At 42.1% G+C, this 20,768-nt stretch overlaps 1 protein-coding gene across 1 annotated transcript in view; it reads right to left on the reverse strand.

The window, feature by feature from the left end:
• Nucleotides 1-12,587: 12,587 nt before the first annotated feature.
• Nucleotides 12,588-20,768, reverse strand: part of PLEKHG1 (pleckstrin homology and RhoGEF domain containing G1) — a 224,319-nt gene continuing 216,138 nt past the window's right edge. The window contains exons 18-19 of the mRNA XM_050949995.1: nucleotides 17,847-19,521; nucleotides 12,588-15,485 (exon numbers count right to left, since the gene is read on the reverse strand). Of these exons, the coding sequence (XP_050805952.1) occupies nucleotides 14,380-15,485; nucleotides 17,847-19,521 (2,781 nt within the window). The 3' untranslated portion in view covers nucleotides 12,588-14,379. The remainder of the gene's footprint in view (nucleotides 15,486-17,846; nucleotides 19,522-20,768) is intronic.

Below are 20,768 nucleotides of genomic sequence, written 5' to 3' on the forward strand. Positions count from 1 at the left end.
CTGTTAGTCTATAAGGTGCCACAGGATTCTTTGCTGCTTTTACAGATCCAGACTAACACGGCTACCCTTCTGATACTGTATGCAGAAATCAGCTTTAGGCCTAGTGGAGATGTGCCAGGCCTTTCATATTTTAATGGGATGTTCTATTTTCCCATAATCAAGCGGGATAATTAGGAGGAACTTGCTCACTCAGAGAGCAGGAATATTTTAGAGGGAACCAAGTGTCAGCTAGGGATCTTAGGTGAGGTTTGGCACTGGTACCCAACACTTCCTTTAGAGTAGAGCAGCAGGATTTCAGCAGAGATGACAATGTGACCATTGAGCATGGGATGTAGTGAAAAAACAGGATTTTAAGGGACAAAAGGAGACTTCAGATAGGCAGGTTGAGCAATGGAAAGTTCATTTACTACCTGTAGAACAGGTCTTTGACACCAGACCCTTTCAGTGTTTCCACAGCCTATTAACACTTTCACATTCACGCCTCACTGTTCTCACAGGGTGCTCTATAACAGTCATTACTTCTATTCTAGATTGCTGTAATTTTGTCTCCATAAAGTTGTTTGATACTTTGAGCATACCTTTTATGACTATAACAGTAACTTATAGGCAAGAAAATGGTGAATCATTAATTCTTTCTTGTGCGGGCAGAACTCAGGCTGTAAAGCCAACGTGGCCTAAATGTACAGAGAGTAGGGCATGATAGCACAAGCCATCCACAAACCACATGCTGCTGGAGAGCCTAAAGCTAGCTGGTGCAGCTGAGACAGCATTCAGGCTTGGGCTGACAGAGATGCCCTGAATTAGTGTTTCCGTGGAGACCTATCTGGAATTTAATGCTGCCTTCCCCTGACAGTAACTATGTGGATGAACCATCATGGTAGCTTTGCCTCCACTACCCTCTAGAGGACTCCAGAGGAGCGTCAGCACTGATCCTGCACAACTACTGTAGTCTCCTGAAGCCAGCAGGAGTAATTTGAGCCCTTTGTCTGAACATATGAATGCTTTGTATCCTTCTTTCTTCCAAGAACAGGTACTGTGAGTGATTCTAAAACTTCACTATGTAAATCTAGGAACAAAGAGAGGATACTGCTATGGGTACCCGCATGGCCCCACAGTATGCCAACATCTTTATGGCTGACTTAGAACAACGCTTCCTTAGCTCTTGTCCTCTAACACTCCTACTCTACTTGCGCTACACTGATGACATCTTCATCGTCTGGACCCATGGAAAAGAAGCCCTCCAGGAATTCCAACATGATTTTAACAATTTCCATCCCACCATCAACCTCAGCGTAGATCAACCCACACAAGCGGTCCATTTCCTAGACACTACTGTGCTAATAAGTGATGGTCACAAACACCACCCTATACCAAAAACCCACTGACCGCTACACTTACTTGCATGCCTCCAGCTTCCATCCAGGACACACAACATGATCCATTGTCTACAGCCAAGCTCTAAGATTCAACCGTATTTGCTCCAATCCCTCAGACAGATAAACACCTACAAGATCTCTATCAAGCATTCTTAAAACTACAATACCCACCTGCTGAAGTGAAAAAACAGATTGACAGAGCCAGAAAAGTACCCAGAAGCCACCTACTACAGGACAGGCCCAACAAAGAAAATAACAGAACGCCACTAGCCATCACCTACAGCTCCCAACTTAAACCTTCTCCAGCACATCCTCAAAGATCTACAACCTATCCTGAAAGATGATTCCTCACTCTCACAGATCTTGGGAGACAGGCCACTCCTCGCTTATAGACAGCCTCCCAACCTGAAGCAAATACTCACCAGCAACCACAGACCATACAACAAACTCTAACCCAGGAACCTATCCTTGCAACAAAGCCCGATGCCAGCTCTGTCCACATATCCATTCAAGTGATACCATCATTGGACCTAATCACATCAGCCATGCCATCAGGGGCTCGTTCACCTGCACATCTACCAACATGATATGCCATCATGTGCCAGCAATGCCCCTCTGCCATGTGCATTGGCCAAACCAGACAGTCTCTACACAGAAGAATAAATGGACACAAATCTGATATCAGGAATCATAACATTAAAAAACCAGTGGGAGAACACTTTAACCTCTCTAACCACTCAGTGACAGACTTGAAGGTGGTAATTTTGCAACAAAAAAACTTCAAAAACAGACTCCAAAGAGAGACTGCTGAACTCCAATTAATATGCAAATTAGATACAATTAACTTAGGTTTAAACAGAGACTGGGAATGGTTAGGTCATTACACTAATTGAATCTATTTCCCTATGTTAAGTTCTCCTCACACCTTCTATGGGTCATCTATTATCACTTCAAAGGGTTTTTTTTCTCCTGCTGACGATAGCTCATCTCAATTGATTAGACTCTTCCTGTTGGTATGCATACTTCCACCTTTTCATGTTCTCTATATGTATAAATATCTCCTGTCTGTGTGTTTCATTCTGTGCATCCGAAGAAGTGAGCTGTAGCCCGCGAAAACTTATGCTGAAATAAATTTGTTAGTCTCTAAGGTGCCACAAGTACTCCTGTTCTTTTTATCTGTAAGTGGAGGTTCTTCAAGACGCTTGGTCCCTATCTGTATGCCACTGTGGGTTACGCATGAGCACTGTGCGCCCGAAGTCAAAGAATTTGAAAGTAGTGTCTCTTGCTCATGGGCTCTGGGTCCTCTCATGCTTCTGAGGTGATAAAGGGTGGGGTGGACCGACTGCCTCTTCATTTAGTTCTCCGCCATGAATCGGAGAATATCTGAAGCAGAGGGGAAGAAGGGCAAATAGTGGAATAAAGATAGGGACCACACATCTTGAAGAACCTCTAGTCAGGGCCAGCTCCAGCTTTATTGCTGCCCCAAGTGGCGAAGCAAAAAAAAAGAAAAAGAAAAAGAAAGCCGTGATCGGCAGCACTTCGGTGGCAGCTCAACCTCGCTGCTTCATTCTTCGGTGGCAATTTGGCAGCAGGTCCTTCACTCTGAGAGAGACTGAGGGACACACCACCGAATTGCCGCCAAAGACCCGGACATGCCGCCCCAAGCACCTGCTTCCTTTGCTGGTGCCTGGAGCCGGCCCTGCTTCCAGTTACAGGTAATTAACCTCCTCTTCTTCTTCAAGAGATGGTCTCTACTGTATTCTTGTATGTTCTTCAGTAGCTGCGTGCTGTTTCAGGAAGAATACAGTTAAGAATGGATTGATACAGGTGAAATTTTGAAACCACATTAGGGATAAATTTGGGGTGTAAGTGTAAAGAAACTATCTTTGTGAAATAGTGTATGGATGGTCTGCCATCATTGCACCAAGTTCACCAACTCTCCTTGCCAATGAGATGGCTGCAAAAAAGATGACCTTAATGGAGAAGAGGAACATGGAGCAAGTCCCTAAGGTCCAAAGAGGGCTGGGCATGTCAGAACCGAAAGAATGAGATTTAAGTCCTATTGGAGTGTTATCTTTCAAGGAGGTGGGAAAGTTCTTATCAGGCCTTGTTAGTGGGTGTGCAAAAATAGAGTAGCCCTCCACAGAGGGATGGAATGCATTGATAGCCGCCAAATGGACTGACAGGGAACTGAGGGATAGACCCAATATTTTCAAAGGGGTGGAAAGGGGGAGAGATGCTGAAGCCACTGTTTCATCTGGTGATAATGATGGTGATAGTGTGGTAGTGAGTTCTATTCCTCTTCTATTGTATCCGAAGGTAAATTTGATCATTCCCTTGGAGTGACTGCAGGTGGTGACTCCCTAGCAGATCAGATTCCAAAGAGGGGTACTTGTGCCAAAGTCCAGAGTATGGCCTGTAGGTGGGGTCTAAAGGTGGTGGCAGTGGTCCCCATGGTGTAGGGTACCAGTCACTCTGAGCCAGGGTCGTGTGGGTCTCTTGGGGAATGGTGGTACATGAGGAGTGGTTCCTCTGATGGTTCAATCTCCTGAGGAGGAAAGAGGTAACTCGGGTTCCAATGGCAGTATCGTCAGTGCTGATGGAGAGATGTAGATTGTGGAGGGGGCGCGGTGATAAACTCCATCCCACCAGCAGATCTCTGAGGCAATATAAACTCTGGAAATATAGGGTTCTGATGGAGGGGGAGATTCTGAATTTGGGAGAGCAAAAATGCCCTGTGGTGCAGCCATGGATCTGGAGCTCCTTAGCATAAGAGGGTCTCTTTCTGCCCTGGCCATCGCTGCCAGCGATGATGATGGTATCCTGTGGTAGTCGGTCTTCCATTAATGGATTTAACCTCCATGAATTTATCTAGTTCTCTAGTTATAGTCCTAGCTTTCACAACCCCCTCAGGCAAGGAGTTCCATAGGTTGACTGCACTGTGTGAAGAACTTCCTTTTATTCGTTTTAAACCTGCTGTCCTTTAATTTCATTTGGTGGCCCCTAGTTCATATATTATGGGAACAAGAAAATAACTTTTCCTTATTCACTTTCTCCACATCATTCATTATTTTATAGACCTCTATCATATCCCCCCTTAGTCTCTTTTCCAAGCTGAAAAGTCCTAGCCTCTTTAATCTCTCCTCATATGGGACCTGTTCCAAACCCCTAATCATTTTAATTGCCGTTCTCTGAACCTTTTCTAATGCCAGTATATCTTTTCTGAGATGCAGTATTCCAGATGTGGGTGTACATGGACATATATAAGGGCAATAACATATTCATCTTATTCTCTATCCTTTTTGAATGATTCCTAACATCCTGTTTGCTTTTTTGACTGCCGCTGCACACTGCATGGACGTCTTGAGAGAACTATCCACGATGACGCCAAGATCTCTTTCCTGATTAGTTGTAGCTAAATTAGCCCCATCATATTATATGTATAATTGGTTTTTTTTCCCCCTATGTGCATAACTTTACATTTATCCACATTAAATTTCATTTGCTATTTTGTTGCCCAATCACTTAGTTTTGTGAGATCTTTTTTAAGTTCTTCACTGTCTGCTTTGGTCTTAACTATCTTGAGCAGTTTGGTATCGTCTGCAAACTTTGCCACCTCACTGTTTACCCCTTTCTCCAAATCATTTATGAATAAGTTGAATAGGATTGGTCAGAGCCATCCTTAGGCCCTACATTTCATGGTGCCCTAGGCAGCTGCGTGCTGCATACATGGCAGCACTAGCCCCGATGACCACAAGGAGGTGTGTGGCCCCAGACCACTCCCTCTCCCCGGCCTCTTATCCTTCCCCCTTGCTCTGTCCCCAGTCCCCCCCTTTCCACCTCTTCCCCCAGCAACCCCGCACTCGCTGGTGGCAGCAGCAGAAAGCGGAGCAAGCCGGCCACAGACGGCTCTACTCCGCCCGCTCCCAGCCATGGCACTCTGCTTCCCGCCACCAGTGAGTGCAGGGAAAGGATCACACTCACCGGTGGCGGGAAGCGGAGAGACACAGCCCCCAGCCCACTCTGCTTCCCTTGCCCCTGCCCCAGCCCCAGCCATGTCACTCAGTTAGGGAAAGGACCGCCCCCAGCTCTCACTGGCTGCAGGAAGTGGATAGCCACAGCTGGGTGCTGATGGAGTAGCGTGGGCTGAGGCTGAGCTGCTCTGCTTCCCATTGCTGCTGGTGGGGGTGGGGAGAATCCCTTCCCACAAGACCCCTCCCCCAAGCAACATGGCTGGGGCTGCGGTGAGGGAAGTGGAGCGGGCTGCTCCTGGCCCACTGCTAATCCCCCAGGCCCCTCAAAAGTGCCCCCCACATAGCTCCTGCCTCCCAGAGCCTGGAGGGAGGCCTGGGGCCCCACACAGCAGGGGGCTACGTAGGGCAACCAAATGGCTAGGGACTGACCCTTGGGGAACACTACTAGTTACCCCTCTCCATTCTGAAAATTTACCATTTATTCCTACCCTTTGGTCCCTGTCTTTTAACCAGTTCTCAATCCATGAAATGATCTTCCCTCTTATCCCATGACAACTTAATTTACGTAAGAGCCTGTGGTGAGGGACCTTGTCAAAGGCTTTCTGGAAATCTAAGTACACCATGTACACTGGATCCCCCTTGTCCACATGTTTGTTGACCCCCCTCAGTGAACTCTTAACAGATTAGTAAGACGTGATTTCCCTTTACAGAAGCCATGTTGACTATGTTCTTCTGTGTCTGATAATTTTATTCTTTACTATTGTTTCAACTAATTTGCCTGGTACTGACATTAGACTTACTGGTCTGTAATTGCCTCTATAGAACCCTTTTTAAATATTTGTGTTACATTAGCTATCGTCCATTGGGTACAGAAGCTGATAAAAGACAGGTTATAAACCATAGTAGTTCCGCAATTTCACATTTGAGTTCTTTCAGAATTCTTGTGTGAATGCCATCTGGTCCTGGTGACTTGTTACTGTTGAGTTTATCAATTAATTCCAAAACCTCCTCTAATGACACTTCAATCTGTGACAATTCCTAAGATTTGTCACCTACAAAGGACAGCTCAGGTTTGGGAATCTCTCTAACTTCCTCAGCTGTGAAGACTGAAGCAAAGAATTCATTTAGTTTCTCTGTAATGACTTTATCGTCTCTAAGTGCTCCTTTTCTAGTTCGATCATCCAGGGGCCCCACTGGTTATTTGTTATTACCTTTTGAGTTTTTGGCTAGCTATTCTTCAAATTCCTTTTTGGGTTTTATTACATTTTTACACTTAATTTGGCAGTGTTTATGCTCCTTTCTATTTACCTCACTAGAATTCGACTTCCACTTTTTAAAAGATGCCTTTTTATCTCTCTGCTTCTTTTATGTGGTTGTTAAGCCACGGTGATGCTTGGTTTTTTAGTTTTTACTGTGTTTTTTAATGTGGGGTATACATTTAAGTTGGGCCTCTATTATGGTGTCTTTGAAGTGTCCATGCAGCTTGCAGGGATTTCACTCTAGTCACTGTACCTTTTAATTTCTGTTTAAGTAACCTTCTCATTTTTGAATAGTTCCCCTTTCTGAAATTAAATGCCATAGTGTTGAGCTGCTGAAGTGTTCTTCCCCCCACAGAAATGTTAAAGGAATCAAAGGTCCCTGGTGTGGAGCCGGTGGAACCCTATGTTTCTGTACCTTCTTGTTTTGCTTATGGGACTTAGGACATACAATGTCCTCATGGGCCAAGCCAGTGGGTTTACTCATAGGCATGTTCGATATCTTCAGAAAGGACTTAGAGGAAGTCTTAATTCCATGCTTTATGGGAGTGATTCCTAGTCTCCCGACTAGGGCCCAACCCTGGGGGTGGATCTTCCAGCACTGGAGTTGGACTTTGCAGCAGGAGGCACACACCTTGCTGATTTATGCCGATGTACGGGGAGGTTCCCCAGCCTGGGTCCGATTGGGGGCTTATGGCCATCTGTATGAGGCATTTACAGAGGATGTGTTGGTCCTTCTCAGGTACATCTAGGGAAGGACTGACAAATACTGTACCAAGCCGCAACATGAGCCTCTCCCAGGCAGTAGAGATAGCATTGCTGGTCATTACTGACTGAGAAGGATCGCAGGGAGGAGGTGCAGAGTTTGAAGATCAGAGCTTTGGGCATAGGCTGCTACCGGAATAGGGTACAGGGGTGCGGTGTGGGGGGATTCCCATAGCCTAATATTCTAAAACTATCAACACTTCTAGATCTGCATGTTATTAAAGCTTCTAAAACTATGAACTATTTACAGCTAAAATAATATTGTTCTTCAGAAGAGCCAAGAACACTAAAGGTTCCAACCCAGACCATGCACTGATGAGTGCCAAGGGGAGCTGGGGGGAGGGGGTGCCAGCAGGTGAGAGCCACCTCCACCTAGGAGCCAGACCTGCTGCTGGCCGCTTCCGGGGCACAGCATGGTCCACAGTGCCAGAACAGGTAGGAAGCCTGCCTTAGCACTCCTGCTGCACCACTGACCAGCAGCTTCCCAAGGTAAACCCCACCCCAATCCCCTGCCCCAGCCCTGAGCTCCCCCGAATCCAGAGCCCATTCCTGCACCCTAAACCCCCCATCCCCAGCCCAGAACTCCGAGCCCCTCCCAACCCCAAACCCCTCATCCCTAGTTAACGTTGGGTCATGGACATAAATTTTCTTCAACTGGGTTGCTAGAGAAAAAAAAGTTTGAAAACCACTGCTCTTCACAACATTTACCTAAGTTCTCCAATTCCTGGGATGAGCAAACCTTAATAAATCAGATGGACCAAGGAGAAGATGTTCAGATCACAATTAGGTTTAAAAACAGGGTTTGGGTTCTAGTCTAGAGCCAGACCAGTGTAATAAAGTGTCAGCAGTAGAGAGAGAGCCCTGGACCTCTGGATCTAAAGCCATGAGCCTTGCCTACACTGGCAGTGGCATGCAGCATGTGTGTAGCTACACCCACTGTAGTGTAAAGCCGGCTGCGTCCATATTTCCGTGGAAGGCTCCAGAACAGGTGAAGCAGTGGGGAAAGACTCTGATAGGAGGGAGCTGCTGGAGTCTTTCCCTGTGGCAGAGAGAGACTCCAGCAGCTTCCTATGTCAAGGAAAAGCTCCAGCAGTGAGGAGCTACTGGAGCCTCTCCTTGCTGCTTTCCCCTGCCAAAATCTCTCTCTACACTGGGGAGGCAGTAGGAAACTACACTGTTAAAAATAGCGACAGACATGAGAGGCACTGCTTGGGCATGTAGAGAGACGTGTACAGTATATACCCTAAGATGCTGGCATGTCATTACTGTACTTGCCTAAGCAGTGTAAAACCATCTACAATGCTATTTATACCCATGGTAGGGGTGTGTGCTGTGTATGTACTCTACATGCTGCTGTAAGTATAGATACACTCTGAGTTAAAGGACCTATCTCACTTTCCCAAAGCTGTAGCAAGCTCATCAACCTCTGTGTGACAGAACACGACATGAAGTACATTTTTGTTTTTCGATTCAACTGGTAAAGTCTGAACTGTTCTTGCAAGTATTTGGCTGGATTTAAAGTAGAAAATGGGCCCTTTCTGGTTTTGCATCCAAACCAGAATTAGAACGGAAAGGGAGCATTTTGATCCAGGGATTCAAATTCATCCATACTCCCAATATCTGAAGGTGTTATATTCAAGGTTCTAGTTCTGGCCAATCTCCACAGCATTTTGGGATGGAGGTAATATACAGGCAGAGGAGTCAGTGGCTGTACATATACTGAAGGATGGAGTCCTGTTACAAGATAGTATTGTCCTATAAACAGTTCATTTAAACACTGCTGTTTTGCAGACACCTTGATTTTTGCAAACAAATTTAGCATTTATTGCTTTTTTTTTCTAAGCAGTACATACTAACATGTTCTTCTTAGTTTTGGCATGCTTTAAACTCAGCTTTTAAGCAAAACAAAATCGAGAAAAGCTTGTCTTAAGAAGTTTCCTACATGTACATATATTTTTACATATTCTTTACAAAACAAGTAATTAAAAAGTGCAATATAAGTTCCATCTCTTATCCACAGAACAAGATATTACATATATATGCAGAAATTAAGAACTATACAGTTAAACTTGGAACAAGTAACTTCATTTTTTAACTCTGTCTGGTAGCATAGTGCAGGAACTACCAGCAAATACAGAGGCTTAAACAATACAGAAACATATGAGAGTCTTACCAGCAATATTACAGGATTAAAATAAATTCTCTTTCAAACAAATTTGTTTTAAAAAAGATGGGTTTATTGCCAAAGAGAGGAGACCACCATCTATGGGACAGCAACAACAGAAAGACAAATGCTACAAAACCATCAATTTTTACCACCTGTATTACAGAACTGTTGCTATGTTTATTCCATTCACATTTTTGTTGCCCTGAGGCTGCAGATAATTCACATTCTGACAATCTCACATCAGCTTTTTCTGTTCAAAAAATGAACTTTTTAATCTTTGCTGGGAGACAACTTGTTCTTCTTAATTCCTCGCCCCTTCTTCTCCCCCCACCCCCCATCAAAGAAAGCTCGCACCAAGCTAATTGAGTCTGGTGGAGTGAAGTCTAATAGAGTCTGAGAAAATACGCAGAAAAATATTTTTCTGCAGAGATATGTACAGTATCTCCAACCCCATGCATTTACCAAATAAGTATTGAATTAAATCAATATGGATTTTTCTTGACATTATTTCCATGTCTTTGTAACATGTTTTTTGGGTGGAAATCACCATAAGAACAATTATACTGCACTTAATCCTAATGGATCGACATTTTGCAGTTGATACTGACTTTTCTTATTCCTGTTACTGGGCATTTTATTTTAATTATTTGTAAACTGTAACAAGAGCTGCCAACACAACTCAAACTTCCTACCAGTAAAGCCTAGGAAATATTTTTCTATCTTTTCAGGTCTCATTTATTCACGGAAGAGCTGAAAGCTGTTAATCTTGTTTTACCAACGAAAATGTTTCCAGTGCTTAGCCTTTAGTCAATTTCAGCTGGCTATCTGCCAATAGCAAACTAAAATAATTTAAAGTACCCAAAATTAAAAATCATATGAAATTGATCCCTGGAAACAGTTACACATTGTTATAACTCCCCTCCATTTTGTTCCATTGACTGCATGAGATTTCATTAACTTCTGAAGTTAAACAGAATTCCTAGTAGTTTAGACAAATCTAGATATGCTATAGTTAACACACGTTAATTTCTATTCATATTTACATTACTTTACAAGCTATATTAAATAAATATCAGCATTACTAAATTTCAGTATCTTAAATATGTACATTATTCCTCAACTGTGTTTTACTAAATGCAGATTCCAAAACTGTTTGAACATCCACTATAACAAAAATGACTGTGTATAACAAAAGTGGAACTTGTGATCAAATAAATCCCCAGAGTACACATTCCTTAGCAATGCAAAGACTTGTGTAGTAGACAGTTTAAAATAATCAACAAGCAACTCCTGAAATCCGCATCTCAGCAAAACAAAAGTCATTGAATATACCCTGGCAACTGCAGATGTATTTCAGAATAACCTATACAGTAATAGTTGACAATTCTAAAATAATTAGGTGGACTACTGTGCTTTGTAGTTGAGGGAAGTAATGCATTATTAGTGGAAACAGAACGTTAATAAGACCATGCTTATTTTAACTTTGTATCACTTCATCTACTTCTGAAAAATTTAAAGCACCACAAAAACAGATATACAAGATATATCCATGGTTGTAGAGTACACACATTTAGGCTCTCTTTTAAGTACAATGTTTTCAAGTAATAGAAACCAAAGCTGTGCAACAAAGAAAATAAAGGGAGCTAAACAGAAGCCAGTATAATATGTATCATTTGCAAAAGAATGGAATGTATTCTGAAGCGAAAAGAAACCTGTGTTGTTTCTGAACCATTGTTTCTAAACACAATGAGCCAGATTCATCTCTTGCTCGTTCAGGAAGTGCAACAGCAAGGATCACACTTCTTATATAGGAGATTCACCCCCATCAGGAAGGGCACCTTGAAGTTCAGTCAGAGGTATTAAAGGAGCACCCTAGTAGCCAGACCTGCAGCAAGGATGTGTTAATACATCCCTCAGTTGCCCTGGTCAAACTCCTTTACTCTGGCAGCATCACCTATTTTGGGGCTGAGCAAATTTCCTGCAGGCCCCAGGACATGGCAGTTAGGGTTGCCACCTGGCTAGTTTTTAACAAGCCTTGCCAGTGAAATGATTTAATGGGCTGCTCCCCCACCCTGAGGATAAAAGGGGAGGAAATACTCAGCAGAGACTTCCCCTAGGCCTCTCCCTTTAAGAGCTGGGCCTGCCGTGGAGGACTCAGCTCCCTTCCCCTTCTTCCTGGCATGCTCTGGGTCAACCAGACTCTCTAGCCTCCATCTAGATAGGAGAAAGGGGACAAGTGGGTTTGTTATTGTGGGGCCACCTTCCCCACCAGCTGCACATGGATTTCACCAGGGCCCAGAGCCACCTTCCTTCCCAGCCAGACAGGATGGGGGTAGGGGTGGGGTGCAGGAAGGGCACCTGAAAGGTGAAGGGGTGGGGGATCAGGCTAGTGGGGATGGTGGCCAGTTTTTCTGCATCTCAGAGGTGGCAACTCTAGAGGTTGTAGATGTCTTGCACACTACCACACCTCCATGGCAGCCTTGTCATTGCTGAGGGTTCTGAGCTAATGTCTACACTAACTTTTCCCTGCATAGGCCCTGAAGAGAATCTGATAAAGTAACATAAAAGTAGTTTGTGCTTTCCCATCAGGAGCACCTCAAAATTGGGGGCAGATTTTTAAATGTTTGTACTTCCACTGGTATGTTTTTCCTCTCTGGGAAGCTCAATTTGATTCCTAATGGCTAAAGTCAGGCTGGTCTCCTTTTCCAGCTAGTGAGGATTAATGCTTTTAAAAGTGCCATCTCCAGGGTTTTCAGGTATACCAGCTGAACAGGAATGGTTCATTAGCATTTTTAGCTGATTTAAAAATAAAAGCATTGCATGATTTATGTGATAAATCTTGACAGGAATAGAAGAGAGGAGATTAAGAGAGGAAAAAGGCTATTTTGTGTGAAATTGTACAAGATGACATTCATTATCTGTCCTGCTGGCATGGAAGAAAAGCTAGGAATGAATAATGAGATTTAGGAAAAATCACACCCCCACCCACCCCCTATTTTGGAATTAGATCAAACATTGATAACTATGTTTGAAAGAGGTAAAGATGCCATCCTCATCCCCTATTTAATCCCAGATATTCCATTTTGGTCTGTATGACAAATGAACATTTTCATCCCCATCACTGTATAGGTCATCTTATTTCTAAAGGTAGTGGAAAACCTGGACCAACAAAAGGTATTGGAGAATATTTTTAAGTCAGGTCTCTCTTACTGACTTAAGAGAGAAACAGACAGAGAAAGATCTTCCCACATTCTTCCCTGACAGAGAAACTGATACTTTAGTGAAAAGTTTGAAAAACTCTCTCTTTAGGAAAATAATTGCCAATGCATCATGCCCTCAATTTTTCTTCCAACTCCTTTTATTTATATGTATGTAACAGGAACTTTGGTCTTACATGACCTATTCTCCTGTTTGTTCACAGATGGCTGCTAACCAAAAAGTAATGTCAAAAATTGAGGATTATGACTTTAATGAGAGTTGAATTAGGCCCTCAAAGTCAATGTCAACTCAACCTTAAGGTATTTCTTGCCTTAAGATGATATGAGCTAATGACTTTTGACATAAACACATTTGCTATTATAGTTTGCTTCCTTTAACTTTTCTGATATTTAAGACAGAAATGTTACTACTCTTATAAAGAAAAACACACTATTTCAGAGGGTCTTTAAAAAAAGTCTTCTTAGCGGCCATACACTATTGGTAAATAATGAAAGTGTATGAAGATGATACCTCATTTCTAATGTAGATAGCACAACCCTTTTTACCTTTTACATTAAATTAGGTTGACAATGGACATTTTGAGAACTACAGTATGTTCAGAACTAAGAGAGGATCAGATTGCAAGAAGCCTCATCATGAGCATTTGGTATTGAATGACAAGACCTATAAATGTAGCCAAAGGAACCCGCCATCTTACAAATACTAGAAAAGCCAAGAGCTTTCACCTACAACTTACAATTATCTGCTACTGATGGTCTTGTTCTTAATAGAAAGGTGTCCATATTATAAACACCACAATCACAATAGGTATTTGCAGTCTCCACAAGCTCAAACATTGAATTGGCCTAGAAACTGAATTACCCTCTCATTTCCTAAAGCTAATAAGCTCCAGGACAGGACTGAGGCACTCTGCCAGGCTGGTACAGGGGAAGATGCCATTGCCTGTGCTTTAGCTGTTATGGAGCTGTAGTAAGGATAATGTCTTCAGACACCAGGGTTATCAATCTGGCAGCATTCACAAGCAAATTTATTTAAAATGTAATAATTCTTTTTTCTACAGTAGTCGTATATATTGTGTTTTATGCATGGTCCCACAGACCTGGAGCCTGATTTTCAAAAGATCATGTGCAAAAATGTGTGCGCAACTGCACACCGAGTTTGTTGGTGCAATTCCCCCAAGTGTGCTCAGAAATCTAGTATTTTGCCTAGTCAGATGGCTAGATGCTCAACTCAGCATTCACATGTGCAATTACAGTAATTGTACATGCATTTTTGGACTCAGCACTGGCTACCTTCCAACAGTCTGAATACTAGGATTTCCACGTGGAGAGACAGGAGAAAGAAGGGAGATGTAAAATATATGTAAAGTTAAATGAGACAGATTAGGAAAAATCAGTCTGCATTATAAAGATACAAGTAGATCTTAATCCCAGACAGTGCACGCCTGGCCACTTTAACTTTCTGTACTGTAAAAAAGGTACACTGCACATCTACATTTCCTAATATTACTGTGATACAGTGCTCAATGTCTACACATTATTAAAATACAGCATGCCAGTACTGGTTGTACTAATGTATACTCTGACATGTTAAGGCAGTACAATTAGAAATTATTGAAAGTGTCAAGCAAAACTACTTGAGCTAAGACACTGAAACTTTTCCCTTAAAGACTGGACAATATTCTGCTGATTAGGAGACGGAACACTCCACAGGTAGTCATTCAGTTTATCTGAATCATTGTATGCAGTCAGGTATGGGGTAAGGGCAAGTTTGCTATTCACTGGTTTTCCAGGAGTACAAGACATGCTTTTGCTACACAGAGTCTCAGAAGAAGCAGAGTCTACATTGTTTCTCTTTGGGTCTGATTTCTTTGTTTGGTTCTGGGAAGTCTCTAAGTCAGACCTTTCATCTTCAGACTTTATTTCAACATAGTCATCATCATCCTCTTCTCCTTCTGCAGTGTCTTTGAAATTAGAAAAATAGTTCTGCGTAGCTATTTGTGCATTTAGCGGTGAGTTCTTGTTCACTCTCAGAACTTTTTGAGAGTCTTGAAGAATCATCTCTGAACAGTTTTCAGGGAACTGCTTCATCACATTACATACTGTGAATCCTGAAGCAGCATTTGGCACAGACTCCTGGCTGTCAGATCTAAAATTACTATTTGAGTACAGCTGTTTCTTGTCCATTTCATTTAAGTAAGTTATTGGTTCCTCAGACCGATTGACCACAATTGAAGAAGAGGATTGTGACCTGCTGTATGATTGTGATTTTGTATGATTTGCTTTTTTTCCTAGTGAGTTATAAATGTGATCTTGGTGTAAATTCTCTTTGTTAGGCTGACTAATAATAGCACTCCACCTTTGCGCTGGGCCATGCAGCTGTGTAGAAATCTGAAGGGAAGGCACTGAGCAGGCTGATGGCAATTGTCTTGAATTGCTTTTTGTACCGCTCTCTACAGAGGAGCTCTTTGACTTCAGATCTTGGACTTCGGACCAGGGAGAGAAATCAGCTAGTTCTCCATTACTGTATGTAGAATGCAAAAGCCAGTCCTCTGCCCTTAAGCGTTCACTAGCTAACTGAGAAGGAGAAGGAGATATTGACACTGGGGATGAATACCTTAAGGCTGATGGTTTCTGAGGAGTGGCCCAAGTATCCTTTTGCATTTTGGATGAAGTCTCTCTAAAAACAATCTGGTCATAAAGCTGGGAATATTCAGCAATTCTGGCACCTGGAGAAGAGAAATAGTTAACCAGTCAACATCAACAACAGTGTAAAACACAAGTTGTATGAAAATTAAAGTTTCAGACAAACTAACTCTTAAATCTTTGTCCTTGACCATTGTAAACAACATTTTTCAGCCTTAGTCCACAAAACAATGCAATTCTAGACTCCAACATTTCAGATCAGTGCCATGTACACAGTCATTCATTATACTAAAACATGAAACTGACAAGTGTGAAATGTTTTGTGACGAAAGAGTGAACCACCATGCACCATACATTCTGGGAATAAGATGCCAGCATTAATATGATCTGTAGTTATGAAAAGAAATTATGTAACTGTTAAAAGCATTGCTACTGCTAAATATCAAGCAGTTCGGTTCTCTTTTTAGTTCACCATTTCAAAGTTGCTGGAGTATTTTTTTTCTTCTTAAAAGAGAACTATTTCACATATATATTTTCTTCTATCTACTGATTTTGATAGTTCAGACATTCTCAGTCTTAAAAAACACAGAGTGGCAGGGATACCTCCTCTTTCATTTGCAGTCATATGGATCATCTTTAATCCCATCCCTCTGGCAGCAAGTCCATACATGGAAAACTAACATTAGGAAAGTGATATATTTTTAGCTGTATTTCAACATGACTGAGCAGCTGGGGAAAGGAGAGGAAGAGCCAGTACCATGTGCCTAGTCAGCCCTCTGCAGACCACCAGCAAGTGCTCCATGGACCATTTTATTAGAGGTTTGAGAACCTCTAATAAATAGATTAAATGACTATAACACTAAGGCATACTGGTAACATCCCCATTTGGGGGTGGAACACTCCCAGTTTTTTGCCCTGTCTTAAGTGGCTGGTTGGGAAGAATATTTCACTACAATGCTCACCTTTGGTCACTAAAGTCTCCTCCTCCTATTGTTTCTGGGCAACAAGAGGCTGAGTCTTCTCCTACAATTGTTCATTGCTCCTGTGCTGGCTTTCATAGGCATGGAGGCAGCCTGCAACCCCTCCAACAAAGAGAGCACAGGTGCCAGGTGTGGAGGGGAACAGGGGGGGAGGAGACTCCTGCATTTGTGGAAGAGGGAAGAAGAGGAGGAAATGGAATCCATCAAAGGTGGCAGAGAGAGAAAGAGATGGGAGATGCCCCCAGGGAAGGGCTGGAAATGGAGGAGAGAGGACCATGCTTCAGAAAGATGCCAGACGGCACAGGCCTTCAGGTTGCCTTCAATTCACATCAGCCAGGGTAACAGGCCACTGGGGCTCCCCGCAGAAGTTACCAAGGGAAGGGATAGCTATGGGCCACTGGGTCATGCAGTGTGCCGGGAAACTCAGAGATTTAATTAAACATCTGCATCTGGGGATGTTTATCCCAACTCCGAACTTTGGGGCTCTCCCACTTGCTATAGTGGCTGCAAGGTCTGCTGTTCTCACATGTTTTTTAACAGTTTATTGTTCTGATGAAACATCACCACTGACTGACACCATGTCACACAATGCAACATCATGGAGCACAGAACATACTATTGTATTTGGTGGATATTTTTTCCTGGTAAAAAAAAAAAATCTGATCTTTAGGAGCATCCTGAAAGCTGCATCAGATATGATAAATAAGATATTTCTATTTTTAAAAATTCTATAGATACAGTGAGATGCACAAACTCTGGTGACTGGGAGTTTGCTGAATCCAAGTCCCCAACTTATTTTAAAATCGTCCATGGAAAAATTTCTCACAGGAAACTTCTGTTGGTCCACCCTGCTCTGTGCAGGACAGGTTCTCTAGAAAGGGGTAAAGACCGAGACTTTTTTCTTCCATGACCCCAACCCCATGCTTGCAAGCAACAAACAGGAATTTTCTGTCAAGGAGCTGGACCTGGCTTCTGTGATGGATGGTATTCTATGGCTCAAGGGGGCCCAGAGAAGGAGTGACTAGGCCACCTTCTCAGCTGAAACCTGCAGACCACTCTAAGCAAGAAAACTACTGCTTTTTTATAAAAGGCCAAAGAGTGTCCAGGATCACACTTCTATTCCCAGGCTATCCTGAACTGACCTGTCCCGTGAAAGCAAGATTGCTGACATTGCTCCATTCTTTCCTCTTCTCTTCTATCAACGAATGGCAAGATTTTGCTCTTAATATAGAATTGCATTTATATCCTTTTTGCACTAAAGTTACATAAAGAACTCAATTTCATCTCAGTGGTAACACATTAAAGATAATACTGTCATCATCATCCAACTGGTGGATCAAGAGGTGACCAGGGTTATAGCATTTTAAATCAATACATAAATTTCACTAAAAAGTTATTAAAGAAATCTATTGGGGGAAGTGGGGGTGGGGAGAGAGATTGAGAAAGACAATATTTTTAACGTACCAATGGCAGGACCCCCTTGTTTCTTCTCCTCCAAAATGGCCGCAAGATCTTTATGCCTCAGTTTCTGTTGCTGGCTGGATGGCTGTTCCTGCTCTGGACTTTTTACCTTCAAAAGTTGATTGGCCTTCTTAATTTTTTGACTGTATTGCCTTGCCATCATAAAGACTCTGTTTTTTGTTTTATCCACAATATCCATTTCATTGTCAGTGCTCTCTGTATGTGCATTGGATAGAATACTATTGGCAGATTCATAAGGGCTGTCTATGAAAGGCAACTCACTGGAGAAGGAAGATCTGTTAAGACTCAGAAATGAATTATCTTTAGATGATGTTGCTTCATCAAATCTGAGACTGGCCTCACTTAATCTGGCTACCCTGTGTTTCAAAGTTTTAGGGAAAACAGGCCTTTCTGGCAGTGAGTGTGTGGAAAGTGAATATTCCACATCCTTACTCAGTTCAGGAGTACTTCCAACATGGAGTCTTTCCTGCATATCATCTTTACAAACAGGAAAGGCTGCCAGGACATGGTCTCTTGTCTTTTCTTCATTCTTCTTGATGTAATTCTCCAGGTCATTCCAGATCTCATCTACTTCTTCAGATAGTTTATCAGCTGCAGACTTGTGGGAGAGTGAATCAGAGTTGGAGGAGCTATCTACTAAGCTCAAATAGTCGTTATCTAAAGGAACATAATGATATGGACTTTCATCTTCACTGAACTGGAGACTCTCTTCAGAAACAAACTGCCTTAGATTATCACAACATGCAAAGTCTGTTTCCAGGCCCAAAAAACTCCTCCTTTTAGAACATTTAAGACGGTTGCATTTGAAATTCAAAAGTGGTGGTTCTGGAAGCACTATGGTGTCATAGATGTTCTCCTCAACAATCCTGAGCTCATGTGAACTTAAAGTTGGTGCCTCTCTTCTGAGTAGGATTTCATCTTTACTAGAAAGAATGGAGGTCCTATTTTGATTTGCCTGCCTTTTTTCAGAGGCTGCTTCCACCAAGCTTCTTTTGTTTCGGCTTTTGTGGAGAGAGTCTCTAGCAGATCTTTGGGGACCATGACCAGACTCTTTCCTTCTAGTCAGACCCATCAGTTTTAAATCTTCATAACTTATATTATCATAGACATGCTCTATATCATCAATGGTCAGCTCTTCTGAAGATTCTGGGTAAGGACTGATATTGCCCACATCAGTTCTAGAACTACTTTTCACTTCCCTTCTGTGCTGGACAAAGTCATTGCCTCTATGTCTTGCATTATTTGGGCAAGAGTTACTTTCACCAGCACTACTGGCCCGTCTAACAATTCTATGATGACTGGAGCCGGAGATCTCATTTTGATTAATTAATCCCACGTGCCAACTGCATGGACGACCTGAAGCAGCCCTCTCTTCACACACAATTGAACTTGAATTGGATGTAGATACCGATGGTACAAACATCTGATAATCATCTTCATCGTCTTCATTCTCCTGAGCTGGCCGTCTACTGGGAAACAAGGTTTGTCTGATCTGATGGTCAGTCCAGATGTTTCTCACAGTTCCCCCCAGGATATCCATGATTAGTGAGTTGTTCTGCGATGTGCTAAACTGTCTAGATGGCTGCCTAGCAGAACAGGAAAAGGAAAGGTCTGTATTCACCTGGGTAGATTCTTCATCTGAAGGATCTTTGGAGCTCTGTGGAGATTTGAAATACACAGTTTTGTTAGTCTCGCTCTCTGCAGTAATGTCCTTGATACTGAGGACTATAACCTTGACCCTAATGCTGTGCCATGTGGAGCCTAGCAGAGGATTGTAGAATGGTCTTGCTCCATTGTTTCAGAATCCTTATCACCCTTGCAAACTGAGGTGGATGTGTAAAACTTTGCCACCACCCTCAATCTTTTCCACCATCTAACAGTTGAATATATAAGTATGACTCTTCCCCCCTACATATAGGAGGACTACACTGGGGTGGCAATAAGCAGGTAAGACTGATCCTGTTAGTCATCTTTTCCCTTAAGCAATATGTATTGGGGTCCCCTAAGTTCACATCACAGGGTATAGCCTTGAATATAATATAATATAATAAATATAATAAATATAATATAATCACAGTTCACTACAGAAGGCAAACTTTTTTTCCTTGAATACTTTCATCATTTTATGACTCTTCACTGGATTCTTTCCAAAATATCAATGACTTCATTTTTAAAAGGTGGCCAAAACTTTGCAAAGTATTCCAAGGATTTTCTAAAGCTGCATGGGCTTGATCCTGCATGTTACTTAATACCCTGACAGATGCTACACACTCTAAGCTCCCACTGACTTTATGCTTGAAGAATTAAGAATATGCTTTAGTGCTTTGCTGAATCAGGCCTTTCATGGGAGCTTGATGCTCATTACCTTGCAGGATTGAGTCCTTTAAGAGAAAGTACAGTATTATCTACCAGGTGTGCAACCTCCCAATATTACATCAAGCTATTTTGTAATAGCATCAGATTAGTGAGTGTTTCTAGTAATCATCATAATCAGATAGAAAATTCTGCACTAAGATGCTTAGTGAGTTTTTTTAGACAATATGATTAAAATTTAAATTAAGCAACATAAAACTGTAGTGCATACAAAATAGCACTTTGGAGTGACAACTTTATTAGTGTTCCTTTACATTAAAACTAAGTAAATGTTCATTTGCTTTTAAGATCACATATTGTGAAATACCTGCAGACACAGATGTCTAATTGCAGTCTGTTGGATTCATTATTTTTACACATTTTACTTCTTACTCTTTTTAAGTTTATTTAAGCTTTAGGGAAAGAATTTCTGAGCATAAGACATTACCTAGCTATCATGGCAATTTTATTTTTATCTACATGTGTCCATTTAGAAAGATACATATAGATGCCTATGACATAGCTATGCTATACAGAGATGTAACAAAATAA

This window comes from Gopherus flavomarginatus, chromosome 4 (genome assembly GCF_025201925.1).
Source record: "Gopherus flavomarginatus isolate rGopFla2 chromosome 4, rGopFla2.mat.asm, whole genome shotgun sequence".
In the NCBI taxonomy this organism is placed as follows: Eukaryota; Metazoa; Chordata; order Testudines; family Testudinidae; genus Gopherus; species Gopherus flavomarginatus.